Raw genomic sequence first — 19,295 nt, 5'->3', positions numbered from 1 at the left:
GATGTAGTAAAAATGTTATGGTTGAACTGAGGGTGAACTTTTATTATACCAGTAATATCAACAATAGCCTATAAAAAGGAGCAGATAGATAGGAGATGGTACAAATATTTGCAATTGTATGTAACAGTACCTCCCTCTCTACAATAGCAAGCTAGCTGAATATTATGTAATATATATTTTCAAGTACCCTTGTCTTCTTTGGTGTACGGTCCATAAGGGATTACCCTGCTGCTCACTCTCCCTTCATAATCTGTTGATGATGACGTTATACTGCAGCTCCTGAGCTCCAGATCTCGCGAGATGATGGGAAACAATCCAGACGCCCTCTCTCTCTCGGTTTCCCCCTCCTCCCCAGCCCTCCCTTCCCACGCCCCAGTGCGCTGTGGGATAGTGGCACTATAAAGTATATCCTCTCTCGGAGAAAGATAAGAAGCCCGAGACAGGAGGGGGATGAAGATGGCGGACGCCAAGCAGAAGAGGAATGAGCAGTTAAAGCGCTGGCTGGGCTCAGAAACGGACCAGGAGCCTCCTGTTCTGAAAAAGAAGAAGACGAAGGTGAAGTTCGATGATGGCGCCGTGTTTCTGGCTGCCTGCTCAAGCGGCGATACCGAGGAGGTGCTCCGAATGCTTGACCGGGGCGCTGACATCAACTACGCCAATGTAGACGGTCTCACCGCCCTCCACCAGGTTAGTGGTAGCCTGCTGTATGTGTCAACGTCAGTCACTGCCCCTGCCGATACTATAAAGACATAAATATCGTTTTGCTGCTAGCAACTGCTTGCCCTGGAACACCTGTCAAATGGAAGCCATTCTCATCCCGTTGTTTACCTACCTAGCACAGCCGTCCTTTTCGACGCAGAGCAACGTTATAGATGACCACAGGGGCTACTCTGTGAGCTTGGTTGTGGGATTTCTGAAGTCATAACAGTGCTAACTGTGTATGCAGTTTTCAGAGTGCAATCGACAGTAAGCAACAAAGTTAAACGCTTCGCTTTCAGAACTACTTTTGCCCCAGTAAACTTGCCGGAGCTATTATATCCCCAGTCGGTGGGGGCAGTCTAATTGCTGTACTGCTGCACTTCAGATTGCAACGTTGTGTTATTTATGTTGTAAATGGTATGGTTCATTGATATTGTTGGCTAAAACTAATTTCGGGTGCTACGATCCTGTCATGCTATGAGTTCAACACAAATGTTGTCATTGATTGAGACACTGGTCCAAACAAAAATGAATTCCAGAACGATGGCTATTACCAGGCTAGCAGTAAAAGTGGTTTTGTTGATAAACCCTCCACCGCGACTGCGGCTAATCTCTGGAGGAAGCATAAGCTAACTAGCGTTGGTTGCTTACAACGTCATTCGATTACAGTCTTATTGATCCTTTCACAGCCTTTAATGTATGCGACATTTATGTTATATAAACACTGGACAACAGGGTATGGTATATGACTTCAAATGTCATTAAGTTGTTAATTATTTTAGAAGAGTATGAGCCAAGCGGAATGTATGCTAACGCTTCATTAGCAGGGCAAGCTAACTGTCGATAGCTGTTTTGGAGATTTAGCCCAGGTTAATTCATTCGTTAGCTGGCTTGAGAAGCGACGTTAGCGATTATCGTTTTCTCTCCAAGTTTAACATTCTGTGACATTGTAGTTGTTGGTGTTACGAGAACATATGAGTGCCAAATACGTTGCTATTTGGCTGGAATGTCAGCAGCTAAGCTAACTATTTGCCCGCTGCCTACGGTAGCTGCGTTTACTAGCCTCTACTTTCGAAGCCGACTATTGAAAATGGCAGCCTGTCTGGGCTTTCGTAAGTCAGTTACACCGTGTATGAGTCAGATACACCTAGTTTTAAAAATGCCTGTCCATGGATAGGATTATTATGGTTTATAGAAGGTGCAGTAAACGTTTCATAAAGAAGAGTCCTGATGTGGCCAAGTTGCATTCAGTGATGTGTACTACTGTACATACAGTAGAGTAGCTTGAAATAATTGTAATTGAAGTCATTATGAACAAGTCAGTTTAGTCAGGAATTCCTGTATTGTCTACTACTTGATTCTTTATGTGCTTTTCTCTAGATGTGAGCTATTCTCTTTACCATTTATTGTTAAATAATACCTGGAAAATACCAATAGGATTTTCCAGGTATTATCCAGGAAACTATCACTGTACTGTTATTACATTTAGTGACAGTTATTATACATTAAATATATAAGTATAGTATATCAAAAACTATCAGCATTTATATACATACACATTAAACATTTAAAAGGGATCTTTTAACTTGTATCTGGGGGCACAGGCCACATAGCTGTTTTTATTATGAACAGATCTAAGTTCTAGTTATTGCAAGATTACATGTATACAAAAATGTACCACATTTCCACAGTTAAGACACTTCCTCCCCCTATTTATTTGCATAGCAAGTGCTTGAATGATCTTATTAATTAAAGGTTATTATTTACAATTCATGTTAAATGCTTTTTTATAGATTTCTAGTGATGTCACCTTATGACTCATTTCTAAATGTCCTGTGTAATGCTAAGAGCGCCACCTTGCTAGACTTTGTTACACCTAATACAAGTTTTAAAAGCTATATTTCTGAGATGGTTCATCATAAGCTTTATCTTTAGTTAGTGAGTTGATCTGTATTTTTCACAGTTCACTTTTTAATGTTGTTAAATCAACCATCATTTGTGCTCAGTCAGCTATAATGAACCTTTGAATAAGCATGGCCCCCCATGCAAACTCATTGGGTGGAAACGCTGCCTTTTTTTGGGCTGATGTCCAGGGATGAGCTAGAGTGAGGAAAGAATTTGCAGTGCCGCTCTCCAGACCTAACCATCTCTGGAGACAAATAGCTGCCTTGTGTGTTTTTGTTGTAGGCCAGCTTGTAAACCTGGGGTATTGGGATCCAATAAAAACAATTGTAGAAGATGATAGAGGGGTTTAAAGTCCTTATCCCAGAATGTCAGCAAGGTCAAGGTAGTGATAGTTTCCAAAGACAAGGTGAAGAGGAGAAGGACAGTCAGAGGAGATGGACAGTCAGAGGAGATGGACAGTCAGAGGCATGCATGGGATGTCTTTTATGATAACTTTGTTGTGCTTTTGTTTTTAAAATACAGATCATAACATTCATAACACGTTTTTAATTGGATCATTTTTTGGTCAGTAAAGTGAACTGCCCTATTCGGTTGTACGACTGACCTCCTGCTTTGTTGTGAAGTGTGTCATGTTGTTGCATGAGGACTCAACCCACTCTGGGTGCAGCGATATCACTCCCAGTGCTAGTGACCGGTGCAGGGTTATAAATAACCAGCGCCACCAATTCTCCTAACTGGGTTTCAAGAGATGATACTAAGTTTGGGTATGACTCAGAGTCTGTAGCTCTGCTTTGTAGTCCTGCCCTGGCATAAGCTCACAATAAGGCCAGAGGTTGTGTCTTTATGTGAGTCATGGGCCTTCTGTCACTGGATAAATGACTTGTTTCAGAAGGAACCGTCAACATGTTCCCATCTGTTGTTGTCTCTACGATGTCATTGCAGGCCCCCTTTTACATATGGACGCTGTTAGGGATGAGGTTTGGAGAAATAACCAATAATAATCTGTGACTTCACCACTCTTTGATCGAGTTAAGAGTGCGGCTTTATATAGCTTTTTGTCATTTCCAAATCAAATGTCCCTTTTTGCGATGTGATTGACTGAGACAGATTGGTTCTCCCAAATACAGACTGCATGCACTGGACGGTAAAGAGTATACAAGTGAATGACGGGTTCAGTAGACAAGTGGAGATTCCAGATCTCGTAGGCTAAACTCGTCTCAGAGAGTAGCATTCCTAGTCCTGTCGTCCTAGCCCATGCATTCCTCACATGACAGTCGCTGGAAACCATGGCAAAGAGAGAGCAGAGCAGACATTCCTCAGCTGTCACCTCAACCCCTCCCCTCGAGTCATTCTCTCTCTGGCTTGCCTCTCCCCATACAATGCCAAGGCCCAGCTGACTGTTGCCCACTGAACTCCATCAAGGCAATTAGTCCGGAGGTAACCAGGGCTTATTGCTTCACACAAGAACATTTCCACAATGACCCTCACCTGAACTTTTTGTCTTTAGCATGCATGGCGTTTGCTGATCCCCCACGACCAAGGTGACAAGACTCAGCCCAGCTTAACAAGTCAGAGTAGGGTATTACAATGCCTTTGCTCTGTTGACATTACACACCCTCATTATGGCCCTGAAGTCTATGAACATTATCTCGCACTGTCTCCATAACAACGACTCGGTGAAGGTTGCTAGTCACTTGTGTTGGCGGATTTGCATGTACAGAGTTGGAGTTGCATAACACTGAGCAGAGAAAGAGTCTTTGGCAGCGCTCAGCAGTTTGAAATGAGAATCAGTTTCATGAATTTAGCAATGGAATAATTCTAGAGCATGTGGTGGAAGATGGTGAGGTGGCTGTGTTTCTTTTTTTTTTGTACAGACCAGCATCAGTCATATTAGCATATTACATAATTGCTGTGGATCTCTCATTATAGCCCCAACCCTGAGATTCTCAGCTGTGCCTGAGGATCGCAGTTGGCCAGTGAGAGGAGCAAAAGCAAGTGCGTTTGACCTTTTACCCTGTTGAGGGCATAATGGCACCCTCTTACAGTCCCCAAACCTCCTGTCTTTCTGCCTGAGGGAGAAAATTCCTCTATCTCATGTGCTGAGGCCCCTTGGCTGAGACAAGCAAAGCTTCACGTTGCACCACCGATCTTACCTGTTTCTCTCACCTGTTTTGCTAGCCCATACAACAGGTTAGTGATTTATCAAAAAAGGCTTAATCCACGAAAACAAATCTTAAAGCTGCCTGCTGAATAACTCCCAGATTCGATGACTTAAAGATAAAGACTACCTAAGATTACATTTTTTGAGGGTGAGATGTAATGCACACAAGGCTCTTATCATCTTGTGGGGTTTATAAGGGTGTATAGCATGTGGCCCAACATGAACCCAGATGACGAAGAAATGCTCTTTTGCATGAAGATTTGAATGGGAATCCTGCTGATATTTGGTACATTTACATAAAGTATTAATATACTGAATTGCAGTCTTTCAGTCGATATGTTGTCCATTGTTCAAGTGTCATGACGTTGTTGTGTACAGGTTACTTGCAACCAGGATGCTTTCAAGGTTCAGAGAAGACACTGTGTGGATCCAGCATGCCTGTTTCTTTTGTTGGATTTATGCAAAGGAAACCAGTACCTCAGCTGCTGCTTCTATGCTCTAACTAGCTGAAGAGTAATTGCAGGTAGATAACCTTTTTAAAGTCAACTTGAAAAGGTAAACTGCATTTAAAATAATGGCTTAATAAAATAAAAATGTAAATTACTCTAGGCTGTAACAAGATCTCACTGCCCAAATTCCTGAAGACAGTACGAGCATTAGATATCAGTCTGCTTTAGAAGATGTCTGCTTTCACATCTCTTTTCTTGCAAAAGGCTGCACAAGGTTTCTGGGTTCTTTGTTATGGTTTAAGGCCATCTTACAGTAGCAGCTAGTCACTCATGCATTTCTAACATATTGCAGAATACATTAAAATGCAACTTAATAATTCATGCTGAGGAATCTAGACCGTCTAGATTTGATCGTTCTTTGTCTAGTTAACTGCCAGTCCTCCATGCAAATTATTAGCAATTGTCACGTCATGCTGTAGTTATTGTTTAGACAAGAGTTATGATTGTGCATCATTAATAACATTTGTTTCATATTTAAATTCTAAAAGCAGGAGCCTACACTGACTCATGTAATTTAGGTTGTTTTCAATGCAAACTGGAAAAGAAGAATTTGTATTCAGATACTTTGTGCACTTACTTATTTTAATGAATGAGCCACTCCCCAAGCAGCATCACAGCTTTGTAGGTCCAGTAGTGGAAACATTATTTCATCATGCATTTGTGAACCACATGAACCAAAACAGGTCTTGCAGAAGTAAGTTGTAACCTATCAAATGAGATCAGACGGATGGTAGGAGCAACATTATGAAAACAAGAGAGAAAACATGTCTGTATCAATATGGATTAAAGCAACTGAAGAAACAATAAGATGGAGGGAAGTTTGATTAAGGAATCGATTTTCTGCCAGTATCAGCCATTTTACATTTGAACAACAATCAGAATCAGTGTTTTGTGACCAGTACTGAAATGCTAAAATGTGTGTTAAACTTAACGCAGCAAGCACCCGTGGGTGTCATGTCCCTGCGAGCTGCTTTGGGTGTTTGGAGGCAGTGCATTTGTCTGTAAATTCACAAATAGGAGATGAGCATGATGTCCTCAATTTCCTTCTTACATAAAAGTATAATCTTACATAAGTAAAAATGAATTCCGGTCTGCAGTGAATCACTGTAGCACTATTGTGTCTTTGGTATGCTGCATGGCAGATGTTACATTTAGAATTGGAGCCAGAGAACATGTATATATTACCTGAGTATAATTGGCAGGTCTCTCCATGTGGAGCTGGCCCGCGCATAGTTTCATTCAGCTTTCACCAACCCCATAATCAGCAGCAGGAAGTTCTTGTGGTGTTTTGCGCGCCAATGCTTTGCAACATGCCTGGTCATCTGCTGATTGTGACACGTTGGTGTTGTTTTCTTTTACAATCACAATGAGAACATGTATATGACTTTTGAAAATAGGTAGCCACAGTGTAGGCAAAACAGGTTGAAAGGATAATCTAATGTCTTGCAGTGTAGTTGATTTGTAGTAGTTGATTTATAATATATATCAACTGTTCATATTTAGGTCCAATGTATTGGACTCGTAACCCAAAAACGAACACGAAGAGCATAAAGCAACCATATACAGCCACTGAATTGTGACATGTTACATGGATACATGAGTATTGTGTCTTGAGTGAGGTGATGTACGATCTCATATTTATTTTCTTTCTGTTTGCTCAGAAACTAAACATGAAGCTGCCGTTCACAGGAAGGATGGTACTGTAGATTACCTCTCAAATTAAAATCAAGCATATCTCAGTTGATTCTGGTCTGCATACATCTTCTATTCAACTCTATATGACACTGCTGTGATAACGCATAGCAGGGATAAAATGCCAAAGGCATCCCCGCCAGAGGATCTGGAGCAGTAAGGGTTCTCTGAAGTTTGTCAGACGAGCGTTGCTGCAGGTTGGAACTGGTTCACCTGGGGTCGTATGGAGAATTCCTCAGAAGAGAAAACCTGCTGCCACGTATATGATCTGTGCTGACTTGATGGCAAATCTATGGATTTAAACTTGACCTTGCCCAAAAGCACATGTTGGGTAGTTTTTATTATTTTATTATCAATATCCCACTTACCTTTTTAGCCAGATGGAATTGACTACATTCATTCACAAAATATTTTCTTTTTTCCCCTTTCTGTTGAATGAGTTTTGTTAATTGCCACTATTTATACCCAAACATAATGTTTTAGTTCATTTCGCTGCATCGTGGCAATGTTCATGTTGTTGAGAATTAAAATGCAAGCATAATTGCCTGTGAGACTTTTGTTTTGGAACGGGTAAAATTAACCTGCTGTGGCTTAACAGATAAATGCCCACAACTTGCTTTGCTGTCTACCCCCACTCTTTCAAGCCGTGCATAGTATTGAGCTGCCGTGAAATGTTTGTGGGATGACTTCAACTTGTTTTTCCTCCCACCCCGTGGCACATAGTGTCTTGTCTTCTACTTCCGCCAGGTCTTCTTGAAACCGTACTGCTGTTGTTTGCTTGGCGGCAGTCACATGTCTCACGCTGAGTGTTTTTTATGAGCTGTGTTTTTGAACTGAAAACACCTGGTCACAGAATTCCTCATTGTCTTACAGAGCAGCAAGTACAATTTAAGTCACAGAGCGCATCCATTTGTTGTCTGTGGAAGGGTGAGGTTACATTCTTTGCATTATTCTCAAATTGGCTGCATATTCAGCTGACGAAATAAGGGTATAGAGGTGAACATGGAGATTTGCCCATTATACACCGCCAACATGATATCACTACGTTTTTATTAGGGATGGCATTAGCTCATTGTTGCTTCTACCTGGCGTATATCACCAGTAAACCTAATATTTTACTGATGCAACATTGGCTTTCAAAAGCGAATTCAGCTGACAAGCATAGCTGCATCTCCAAGTGTAAGGCTCTCTCTTTATACCTGATTGGCATTGATTTTTGTTAGCGCTGAGCCAGGAGTGGACATAAGATTGAATGAACCTGCTGCTTTCCATGATGCTACCCCATTAGTGTTCTTGTGAATAAGCGCATGCGAGTGATACTCTTCCTGCAGATAAATAGCAGTGTCAGTGAAAGGGCCTGGACCATGACAGTCTGAGTACCTTGGCTCATGATTTAAACAGCCTTACATAAGTATAGCCTCTTTGTTAGCTTGTGCTTTTTCTATTAGTATGTCTGTTTTGTATGTTTGAATAATCCACATTTGTTTTAAACCTTGCTGCCAAATGTCCCTCGAAAAAAATGAAGATTTTACTGACTAGCTAAAAATGTGTGTCTTTTACTAAACTCAACGTTTGTTGTTGGTGCCATACTAGATTTTGATGACAGAATATGAATATAATATTCATGAGAACACTTCACAATATACTCTTTTGGTACAAGATATGAACTCACTTTCTTGATTGAAATCAGGCCTAGTGGAAAAAAAGCCTTTTTGTTTATCAAAGAGGGGCTATACAAATCTTACAAAACCAATTGGAAAATAAGATGCAGTGAAGTTAATGTATTTACAGTGCCCTCAAACAATATTTTATCACCATGTTTTATAGAGCATAAATGTCAGGTCACTGATTCCAATCAAGCTGAGACGTTAATATGCAAATGAATAATTAATGAACCACAACCATTTGTGCTAAAACACAGTCAAGGTACAACCCTCAAGGTCTAGGCCCCTGGTTGTTTCATAATTGATTGGTTTTATACATAGATTATCTGATGCAGGGAAAAAGAAAAAATCCAAAGGAAAACCTTTTGGAAAACCTTTGTTTCCAGCATGGGTCACAGATGTAGTAAGACAAAGGAAAATACTTGGCATTCAGCATAAAACATTTATACAAAAACAATCACCACCATTTCAGATGGATAACAATTAATGAACATGTTTGAATTTTGCTCCACTGTGCAGGACTCTTATTTAGTGATAAATCATAGTTTTCTGTCTCCTATCAGAGTTTACTAACCGACAAAGTTTGTGCAACATCATTTGCCATCTCTCGGCCACTGCGTTAGATTTAAAAATGCTGACATTGATCATTAATCAATTATGTGTTTAACCATCACAGAAGTGAACTTGCCTAATATATATCCATCCACTGTGTGTTGTTCAGGTTGTTGCTCTTGTGCTGTGCGTTTTCAGGCCCAGAGCTCGGGGAGCTCGTCTTTCCTTACTGAGGTAGTGATAGTAGGAGTGGTCAGGGTGTTGGAGATTTCAGGCCAGAGAGGAACAGGAAGTGGCTGTTTATTTTCCTCATTTCCTCTTTGAGGCTCCACTAGTGAGCATGCTTCTTCCACTCCCTCTGCCTTCATATCTGACATTACCCTAACATAGAAACATGAACACACATGCAAGATGGAGCTATCTGCACTGCCTTGCCTGATGATTGACATGAAAACAGGCAAACAAATACGCATCCTAATGTTTTGTTTTTGATGTTTTGTTTTGATGTTTTTGCCAGTTACTTATACGGAGCAGCCTAATGTCTGTTTTGTAACCGTATATTATTGTCTTTTATTTGAATATAATTTTATTTCCTCCTAGTTGAGTCTTGCTCTGGACTGCAGTGTTTTATATAGCTGCACAATAGATGAAAGCAAAAAAAAAACCTTATTACATTTCCAAAATATAAAGTAGATGTACAGGTTTGTTGTTGTTTGTTTACATATTAGCACTGTGACTAACGTTCATATGATTTGTCATTTTGTATAGATTAGATAATATAATTGACACATCTGTATAACTGAGTTTCTACAGGAAAAGTCATCCAATCAAAACTGTGACATGAGTCTCTCCTTTGTGACTGCACACTAGCGGTTCAGCATTTGTTGTGATGCATTGAACTGTTGTGATCCATATTTGTGCTGGTAATGGCTGTAAATGAGTTGAATGCCTGCAGGGCAGACCCTTGCACCCACATACTATCCATTTAACCTCTTTGGCTAAGAGCTTGTTGGCATGAGCGATGGGTGCCAGTACACTGGGGTAAGAGGAGGGGGGTGCACTGTGGACCAAACTCGATGCCTCTTTGGTAGATCGACTGTCAGTGAGTGCTGACTGAGCTTTCTACTGTCCTCAGTATAGTAGCTTCCACATAAGGGTTCTATTGTATGGAAATATCAACGGAGGTTGTATTCTCCCATCTCTCCGTGGCTATCTGACCTCTCTTCCCCCCTTCTCGCCTTTGGACCCCTCACATGGAAACTAATTTGGCTCTCAAGTGGGGCTATTGTTTTGGCATCGAGCAAAGGCCCAAGTGAAACATACAGTTACGATCTTGCCGGCATCCCCCCCCCCCTCTTCCTCAATCCTGGTCTGTTTTTTCCATGGGAATCCCAGGGCCATATATGGTCGTCCTCAGTAGCAGCGGCAGCAGTTAGTGCAGTGAAGGCTGTGTGTGCATGTGTGTAGTCTGGTTACAGCTCCCAACAGGACTCATCTAGTGGAGGGACCCAGCTGGTCTCCCCGCAGCGCTCTAACCCTCCCCCTCTCCCCCTCTTACCCTCTGGCCTCATGAACCCTGCCAATAGCACAGGAGCTGCAAGCTCTTTGTCTCAGGCGTAAACACACACAGAGGTACACCTTTTTTTTTGTTATAGAATGAAAATTCACACTAAAATCTCACACAGTTATACATGGACTATTCCTTTTTTATTAATGAATGTATTTCCACTCTGATTATTCTCTTTTTTACCACATCTCTCATTGTCTGGGCTGATCAGTCTATCGCACACACACACACATGCAAACGCAGACAAATAACGCACTCATACTTACATGCAGGCGGTAAGAAGGAATTCCTTTTGTGGAAGTGGCTGCGCGCCTCTGAGCTGATGACGTAGCCCATAGGAGGGGCCAAAGCGCTGATGCCTGAAGCCCCAAGGCTAGGAGTATTACTTATCTGGGAATTTCTCCACTGGTATGCTAGTCCAGGGCCTCACTGCTTACTGGTTCAGGTGGTTGCAGATAGAGTTGTACTAGTACAAGAAGGGGGAAACGAGTGAAGAGAGAGAGATGCCAGTTTTGAGCTCTAGAAGATGCTATTGTTTTGTAAACATGGGTGCTTTCAATGGGAGAAAACTGCTCTTTCCATTTAGAGGAAAGACAACATTAGTTGTAAAGCTTTGTTGTAAGCGCACATTCTGAAAGCCCACAAGCTTCTTTTTTTCCCTCCATTTTGTACATGCAATGTTTGAGAAACATTACACCACAATGCCTAGATAATGTTTTGGCTTTCCTGACAGATACTAGAGGATTTCAGCCCTCATCCATCTCAACACAGCAGTTTCACTCCCCCCACATCCCCCAGAGAATACAACTAGAGGGCTTATTGAAAGCACCAGGTGATAGCAAGGGATGGCACACATTAGTAAAGTTCTGCTTTTTATGAGTTTTGTTTTTATCATGTTTTCCTAGAGAGAGTGCTGGTGATATCACCCTTCTCCATGTGCTGTGTTTTTAAAAAGGCACTGAGTTTGTTGTGGTTGTTTTAGTTGCTTTGATCCCAGTCAAGTCCTGATTACATTTGAAGGGAGAGTTATTCGAGCCTTTTGCGGTTTGGGGCTTTAAGCAGCTGTTACCCTTCTCTTTCATAATCTCTTGTTTGTTGCTGTTGTACTTGTACATTTAGCGAAAGTAGTTTAATCCACAGACATCTCTTTGGGGAGTCTTGGTTGGAGCTATTTATTCAAAAGAAAATACATTTTTTCTTCTAAATAGGGCTGACAGGTCGATGTCTATGGATTATCCTGAGGAATCTGGACATTGTTTCTGGAAAGACATGTCACTGAAGAGTTGAGTATGACAGTATTCAATGATTTAGCACTACAAAAGAAATTCCATTGGCAAATAAAGCCAGAACCTATACTATGTGCTAAGGTTTAGATACTATCAGGGAAAGTCTGTAAAAAGTGTTCAAATGTATGCTCAGGGTAAAACTCACACATATAAATTCAACATCTTCAAATGATGTGGATACCTAGTTTCTGATGTCTTATTTCTATGAACACTGATTTATCCTGCAATACAGGTACAAAAAGCACAAAGCAGTAACGTGCATTTGTTTAACACATGGGTATATCATTGTGTTTCCCAAAACTGTATAATGCTACGTACATCAAAGACGACATCATAGTTGCCTGGATGCCAGCATATGCCATGCCATGTATAAATGTTTGACTGAATAAAAATAGAAGCAACTGATTCACCTGTGAAACCTTCCAAAACCTTCATATGAACTATTTTGGAAATGTGGCCACTAGACAAGAGTCTATTTGAGCTTTTTGAAAATAGGTGACACTGACATGTTTGTTTTTTGTGCTGCTTTAATTGTATTTGTCTGCATGTTTTTCTATTTAATGTGTATGATGGCCCCTTTTTCACAGACCTACAGTCTGAAATAAACTTTTAGATTTACATTCCTTGCCACATGAACACACTGTTGGGTGTTAATGATGGCCATGCACCGTTAACACTGTAATTTCTTGTAGAATAGATGCGAACAACACTATGGGATAAGCTAACTGCCTGTGCCAATGGGTTCCATGCCACTCAGCAGTAAAGGTGCAGGAGCCTGACAGCAGCTTTCTGCAGGGTGCTCGAGTTGGCCGTCTCAGTGTGCTACTAAAGGAAGTCAAGGAGGGGAGGGGTCTTCAAGTGTCTCCTTGATGTGGAGTGCTGCTAAATTAAGCTCGGTGCTCTCTGCCCGATGGCCCCGAAGATAATAAACCTACCCTTTTATACACACACAGTAGCTATAGGCCTTTACTATAGCATGAATAGACTGCCTTTTTAAAGTGTTGTGTTTGGGCTGTCTGACTTCTGAAGTGAAGCATGAGGTGCAGAATTTTGTGTTTTATTTTGGTTTTGTTTGCTTATTGGTTGAGCCACTTCTACTAATCGTTGCAGCTTTAGATGTTATCTAATAAAAGATGTAAATGTGACTATGTAAAAAATACGCCGGCCTTTTTACTGCAATAAGTGGAAGTTACTGTACTGTGAATTTTAGAACACATTAGTTACAGTTTTGGGTGGCTTACTATCACCCGCTGGTTCCTGTATTTCTTTAAGTGCAGTTTGTTTTGAATGATTCAAATCGAAGACAGTGGCACCCACATGATCACATAACAAGACACCTTCTTTTGCCAGAAAAGGTCATGAGAATCTCTCCAATAACGTTTAAAAGTCATGCCTGCAAGAGATTAAAAAGAAAAAAGATACCTCAAGATACTCATTTCAAATATAGTTTTTTTGTATGTTTTCTCACAGCGGTTTGATTTTCGTGCTGCCTTTAGGGGCCATCCGAGCAGCCCCTGGGTGCTTTAAAATGAAGTCCTTTCTCTATTTATTTATGTTTCTTACAAAAGCCTGACAAGGCCTGAACCCATGTTCCCTTTTTGGCTTTGTTGTCATGGCAACAGACCGGCCTCCTTTCTTGGGTGCTCGTCATGGGTGCATTTTTGGGTCCGCTCCGAGAATGGCTTAGCCCATCTTCTTTTGCGGCGCTGGTAGGGAGTAGGGCTCAAATTCCTCCATATTATTTCAGGATTAGACTGGTGCATACGATGGACACTGTATTGTTTCTGGCCTAATCTTCTCCATATTTATCCCCGCTGGCTTGGGGAGGTTTATTAAGTTAATCTCTTGATAGTGCCTATAATCATCCCCACGCTGGTGCAGTTAATTGATGAGTGTGTGAAATGGGACATATGTACATTGTTCTTCCTTGTTTATCTTTCTGTTTCTGAATTTGTTATCCAATTGCCAGTCTCCTTTCTTTTAACAACTGAGGCATTTATATATATTCAGCATTTTGACTGCCTTTTTATTTAGAAAGATTTGGCTTGATTACGTGTTAATGTTTTTCTATAGCAACGTTACGTTTTTTTTTTTATAAGGCATGTAAATGTTTATTGTTGTTTCAGGCTTCCTTGGGGTGCATTACCTTAGGCGCTTTCACACCAAGTACTTTTCCCAGGAATAGTTCCTGGAACTTAGTTCCAACACCTCCTCATCACGCCACCGCTCCCATGTCTTCTTTCGTGTTGCCATAAGTTATGGCGCGTTTCCACTGCAGTGCGGAGCTCGCTTTAAGCGTGCCGAGCCGTGCGGGGCCCGTTTTTGGTTGCATTTCCACTTGGCCTCACCAACAGGTAGAAATGTGTCAGTGTTCTCTGTCCCGCTGGCAGGAGGATGATCCACTGCAGTGTAGAGATCTGAGAGGGACACTTCTGGGGTTTGTANGCGGAGCTCGCTTTAAGCGTGCCGAGCCGTGCGGGGCCCGTTTTTGGTTGCATTTCCACTTGGCCTAGTACCGGCTAGCGGGTCCTAATTCACAGCTTTTCTGGCCCCATAAAATCGTCGTTCTAGGGCCAGGAACAACCAGGCTGAGTATGCTAAACTAGAGAAAGAATCGCTGGCAAGGGGGCCACAACTACAACAAGATGAACATATTTGACCGTGATTTAATTGTAATACACGTTTCAAAATGATGCCATACTGATACCGGTTAGTAAAAACCATGAATTAATGCTTTGACAAGTCTGCAGACAGACGGCAGGCAAAAAACCTTTTAAAATGCGTGTTGTCTAAATGGAGATTGGCTAAGCTAACGCAGTATATGCTCCGACCGTCCACACTCACAACAACGGCCTATACAGACATAAATAAACCAGCGACTGTATTCGCCATTACACAGACAGTCTGTGGTTTGTACTCGTTTAACTTTTGTCTAGTTTCTGAACAGATATGAGGAGCTGCATTTTTCATGCATTTTAAGCACATGATGTCACAGAGGTGCACTCCACCTGTATGGTCAACTCTCCACCTATCAGAGGAATGAGAGGTTGCAGTGGCATGGCAACAGCATAGCAACAGCATGGCAACTATAGATACAACCCGCATGCCTAAACTGCAATGTAACATGCGCGCATAAGTGCGTGCCCAGTACTTAGCGGAGGGTCACTACGCAGCTACTGTAAGCCAGGGGCCGTGTAGTGGGCAAATGCGGCATGGTCTTCTGCCGTTCTGTTCGTGTGTTGAATGCTAAACTTGTCAATCTACTGGACTCAGCGACTGGCACCTACAGACCTATCCCCTGTGTGCCTTAAAACTTTTCAGAGTTTTACGGGCCGTGGTTTGCAATTCGCCCAGCCAATCAGAAATTGGAACCTTTTTCTCCCCAGGAAAGTCCCTGCTCTCTAGCAGGGACTAAAAAGGGGTGAAAAGGGTCGCAAAAAAAGTTCTAGTTCCAGATCTTTTTGGTGTGAACGCAAAATCCCAGGAACTATCAAAACTATTCCTGGGAAAAGTACTCCGGTGTGAAAGCGCCTATTAACTCCGGATGGCTAGGGACTACTTTCTCTTCCCTGCTTTTTCAATTGAGGCAGGTTTTCCCTTGACACATATAGGCTGACCATCCAGTAACGTCTAGCTTTTTAAAAAAAAGCGTATGTGCTCCTGTCAGCATATACTAGCTTATAAACAAAGAAGACACATTTTGTGATTCAGAGCCAATGTTTTGAAGAGTTGGAAAAGAACATAGTAGGAGCAGTCCCTTGTTGTGAAATAAGATGCTAAGTGGTCTGTCACTACCTCAAGGGTCAAATGCGTTCCGTTGAAGCATTGCAGTAGATCCTGCTACACGGTGCTTTCCTACTGTAAACCTAGAAAGCCTGTCATTATGTTTCAACCTTACATCACTGTTTAATGTGACGTGATTCACTTAATTTTAGTCTCCAGAGTAGTCTCCAGTGGGATATTGCCAGCAGCGCTCTCTCAGGGAAAACGGTGTAATGATACCTACTTTATGTGGATTATGGATTTTCTTTTTTATTGAATTTGACCTTTCACTTCTTATGACCACTGAGTTTTTTTTACTGCATTGTTGCTTCACTGCAAACCAAATCCCACAAAGCCTAATAGATAAACTGTTGGTTTTTTTCAGAAGCTGGTCCACATAATGTACATTAAACTCAATCAATTAAATGGAGCGTCCTCTGTCCATTGATTAAGTTACTACTTGCTGCTATGTCAACTTCCCAGAAGCCTCGGTTTCCATTAGAGAGGTCATTTTTATCAGTCAAGGCTGATGTTCCAGTCATCTATGAAAAACTGACAGGATACATGTCTAACATGCAGTGGAGGAATGGAGTTCAGCAAAGCAGTATCTTGTCTCAATTAAATTCAGCTTTTTTGTAGGTCTACTATACGTGTGATATTGTTTCTCCAAGAAGGAATAAAAGTATAGGGGACATCTTCAGGTGTATAAAATGTCAGAAAATAGCTAAATATGGCCATCCAGGTTTTAAAAGTCCAAGATAATGTCTTTTTTTAATGTCTTTTTAACCAGGAAAAAAAGCAGGAAGTATCTATTCAAGAGGCTGAAAAGGGTATTTTGTCTCATTTAAGCATGAAAATTGGTTTTCAATTATTTATCAATTATAAAAAATGCTTTGCATCATCGACTAATCGCTGGTCTAATATAGAGTATTCTGTATGTGCTTGTGTGATTTAACGTAGGTTTGTTTTATTTTATTTTGTTGCCTTTGTTTCTTATTCCGTGCAGTACCGTCCATCTTATTCCATTTATGATTTACAAGGCATCTTCTCTTCTCCCCCCTCTCAGACACACAGGCTAAACAGGTTTAAATGTCAACGTGTCTGCTCGAGAGTGAGTCATCACATGTCTGAATTTTCGACTACGAGCACCACACAGCTCCTATATGTTATTCTTGGGCTGATTGGAGTGTGAGAGACAGGATTAAGCCCCAATGTTTCTTAATATAACTTAAATTTAAGGGTCAAATCCCCTCCTCTAAGACGCCTGGCACACTCCCTCTGATTGCTGTCAGATATACATACCATTTTCTTTGTAGATTAACATGGATTTAAATTAAAGTGTGTTTTCCCCCCGTCGGCAGAATATTTGGAGGCCACCAGCATTTTAGAGGAATGAAACACAGTAAACGCCATGATACTTTCTTCTTTTTCTCGTCCCTCTGGCTACTAGACTGTGCATACTCTTGGCACCTGTCAGCCACACACAATTACAGCCATTAAGGGATTACCTTTGTTGGGCTGCAGTAGTTGCTGGGAGGGGCCAGTGGAGCCAGGCTGGTGACGCAATGAAGGGGGAGGTCACCGGCAGCACTGAGTTCGCCTTAAGGGGCTTGTTTCCATTCTTGGAGAAGGAGAAGACTTTGAAGAGATAATAAGTGTGTGGGGAATGACTGAGGGGGAGGATTTAGGTAAGGGCAAAGAGGACAGTTCTCAGATGAGGCAGAAAGCCGTAACAATCCTTTGTTTCAGTCCCATTTCCGCTGTGCTTTACATGTCAGCGGTACCTGCTACACTAATTCAAGACTGAGTGATTTAATACTTTGTGTTGCATGAATCACCCAATGTCTTTCGTAACAAAAATGTATTTTAAAACACGGCAAGAAATGGCCCTCCTGCATTTACACAAAAATAATAACCAGTCAGTAGTGTGTATTTATTATCCCAAAAACAAACAAAACAAATGCAGAGCGCAGACTAGCCCACAATTTAAAAGTGATGCAAATTGAAAACATTTCTGATTTAAATAATTTAGGATTTGTATTATCATGTGTTCTTTCGCTTGTCTGAGGAGAAACGAAAGACTTATAAGAAAGTCTATACTAAAAAGGTAGTCACTGACTCCCCTTGCTAAACAGCCAGAAGGATAGCTTCTGTTCACATACTGTCTTTTTTGCCAATTCAACACCCAACGGTGCCACTTCATTTTTTTGTCTCAAATCCCTCAAGGAAATAAAAGGCTGAATGAATTTTCTGAAGGACAAAACATAAATGTGAACAAAGATTTAAAAAAAAAAAAAAAAACTACCTTATCAAAATGTATCCTCACAATGAACAAGTTAAATGTGCTAAGAGTGGCAAGACTTATCCTTATTAGTATCTTGGGTGTCCTGATACTTAATTTGACCTACAGGTCTGCCTTTACTGACATTACCAAAATGTGTTCCTGGATGGGAACCACAAGCTGCCATGTGTTGGCACAGTGTAACCACATTATTTGCACATGATGGTGATGTCCAATTAGCACGCCACTTGACATGACCTTTCACTTGTAGTGAGAGTTGCAGTACTGTCAAATGTAATATCTGGCATTGTTGTCTGCCCTATAACAAAGTCTGATGAACCCAATCTGTTAACAAGTCAATCTGCACCTGGAGGAACTCTGTGCCTTAGCTCCCACACACACACACACACACACACACACACACACACACACATATACACTCTGTCAGATAAGCTCGCTGAGGCCTTTAGCAGGCACTCTTCAGCTCTGGCCATATACGGCGTTGTAAACGGCCCAAATTTGGACAAGGATTCCAGCCAGATAGTCGTGTGCCCCGAACGTGAGGCCGCTGTGTGTTCATGTGTATCTGTTTCCCTTGTCAACGCTTGTGTTGTCATAGTAACCCCAGGAGAGGAGCGAGACAGTCCAGGCACAGTGTTCAGTGATGGGGGGTGAGGGGATTGGGGTGGCAAAGTTTGGTTTGGATATTGCTTAGTGGTAATTGGTCTTGGATTTCAAGTGTTTATTTATTTGAACAGCTGCCAGTCAATGAAAGACACTGTTGTCTTTTCGTTTCCATTAAAATATTTATGCAAATGTCCATCCAACAAGATAAATGTATTCTTCAAAAATATATAATCATGTTTTTCTGGATAACAGGAGTAGTTGAGTGGTTGGCAGTATTTCCCAACAATAAAAAGGGTTTTTACTGGAGACATTTGACACTAGGGCAAGTCCTTGGCAGCATATGTTTTAGGGGAATTGTCTCCTTCATTATACCGGGAACCAGAGAAAAAGGACAGGAAATGTGGGACTGGCGATGACCTGCAACAAAGGTTCATGGTGAAACCTGAACAGTGGAGATATTGTGAGAACATGTTTGGGTTCCTCCTCGGCCAACTGAATGCCACCAAAGACAGTTTGCTTGGCTTTACACATTGTTTTTTAATTAATTATGTAGAAACCTATAGGTATAACATATATATATATATATATAT

At 41.3% G+C, this 19,295-nt stretch overlaps 1 protein-coding gene across 5 annotated transcripts in view; it reads left to right on the top strand.

Annotated features, from left to right (window-relative positions):
• The first annotated feature begins 348 nt into the window (after nucleotides 1-348).
• The window catches only part of ppp1r12a (protein phosphatase 1, regulatory subunit 12A), a 49,620-nt gene continuing 30,673 nt past the window's right edge, over nucleotides 349-19,295 (top strand). For 3 of the 5 annotated variants that reach the window (XM_010775474.1, XM_010775473.1, XM_010775470.1), the window contains exon 1: nucleotides 350-687. In XM_010775474.1, the coding sequence (XP_010773776.1) occupies nucleotides 451-687 (237 nt within the window). In that variant the 5' untranslated portion in view covers nucleotides 350-450. Of the gene's footprint in view, nucleotides 688-19,295 lie in introns of all 5 variants that reach the window. The other 2 variants (XM_010775471.1, XM_010775472.1) reach the window with 1 other exon arrangement.

The sequence above is a fragment of the Notothenia coriiceps genome, unplaced genomic scaffold (assembly GCF_000735185.1).
Source record: "Notothenia coriiceps isolate Sejong01 unplaced genomic scaffold, NC01 NC01_scaffold00015782, whole genome shotgun sequence".
NCBI lineage: Eukaryota > Metazoa > Chordata > Actinopteri > Perciformes > Nototheniidae > Notothenia > Notothenia coriiceps.
The sequence above is the reverse complement of the archived record's forward strand: the minus strand, read 5'-3'. Positions and strand labels throughout refer to the sequence as shown.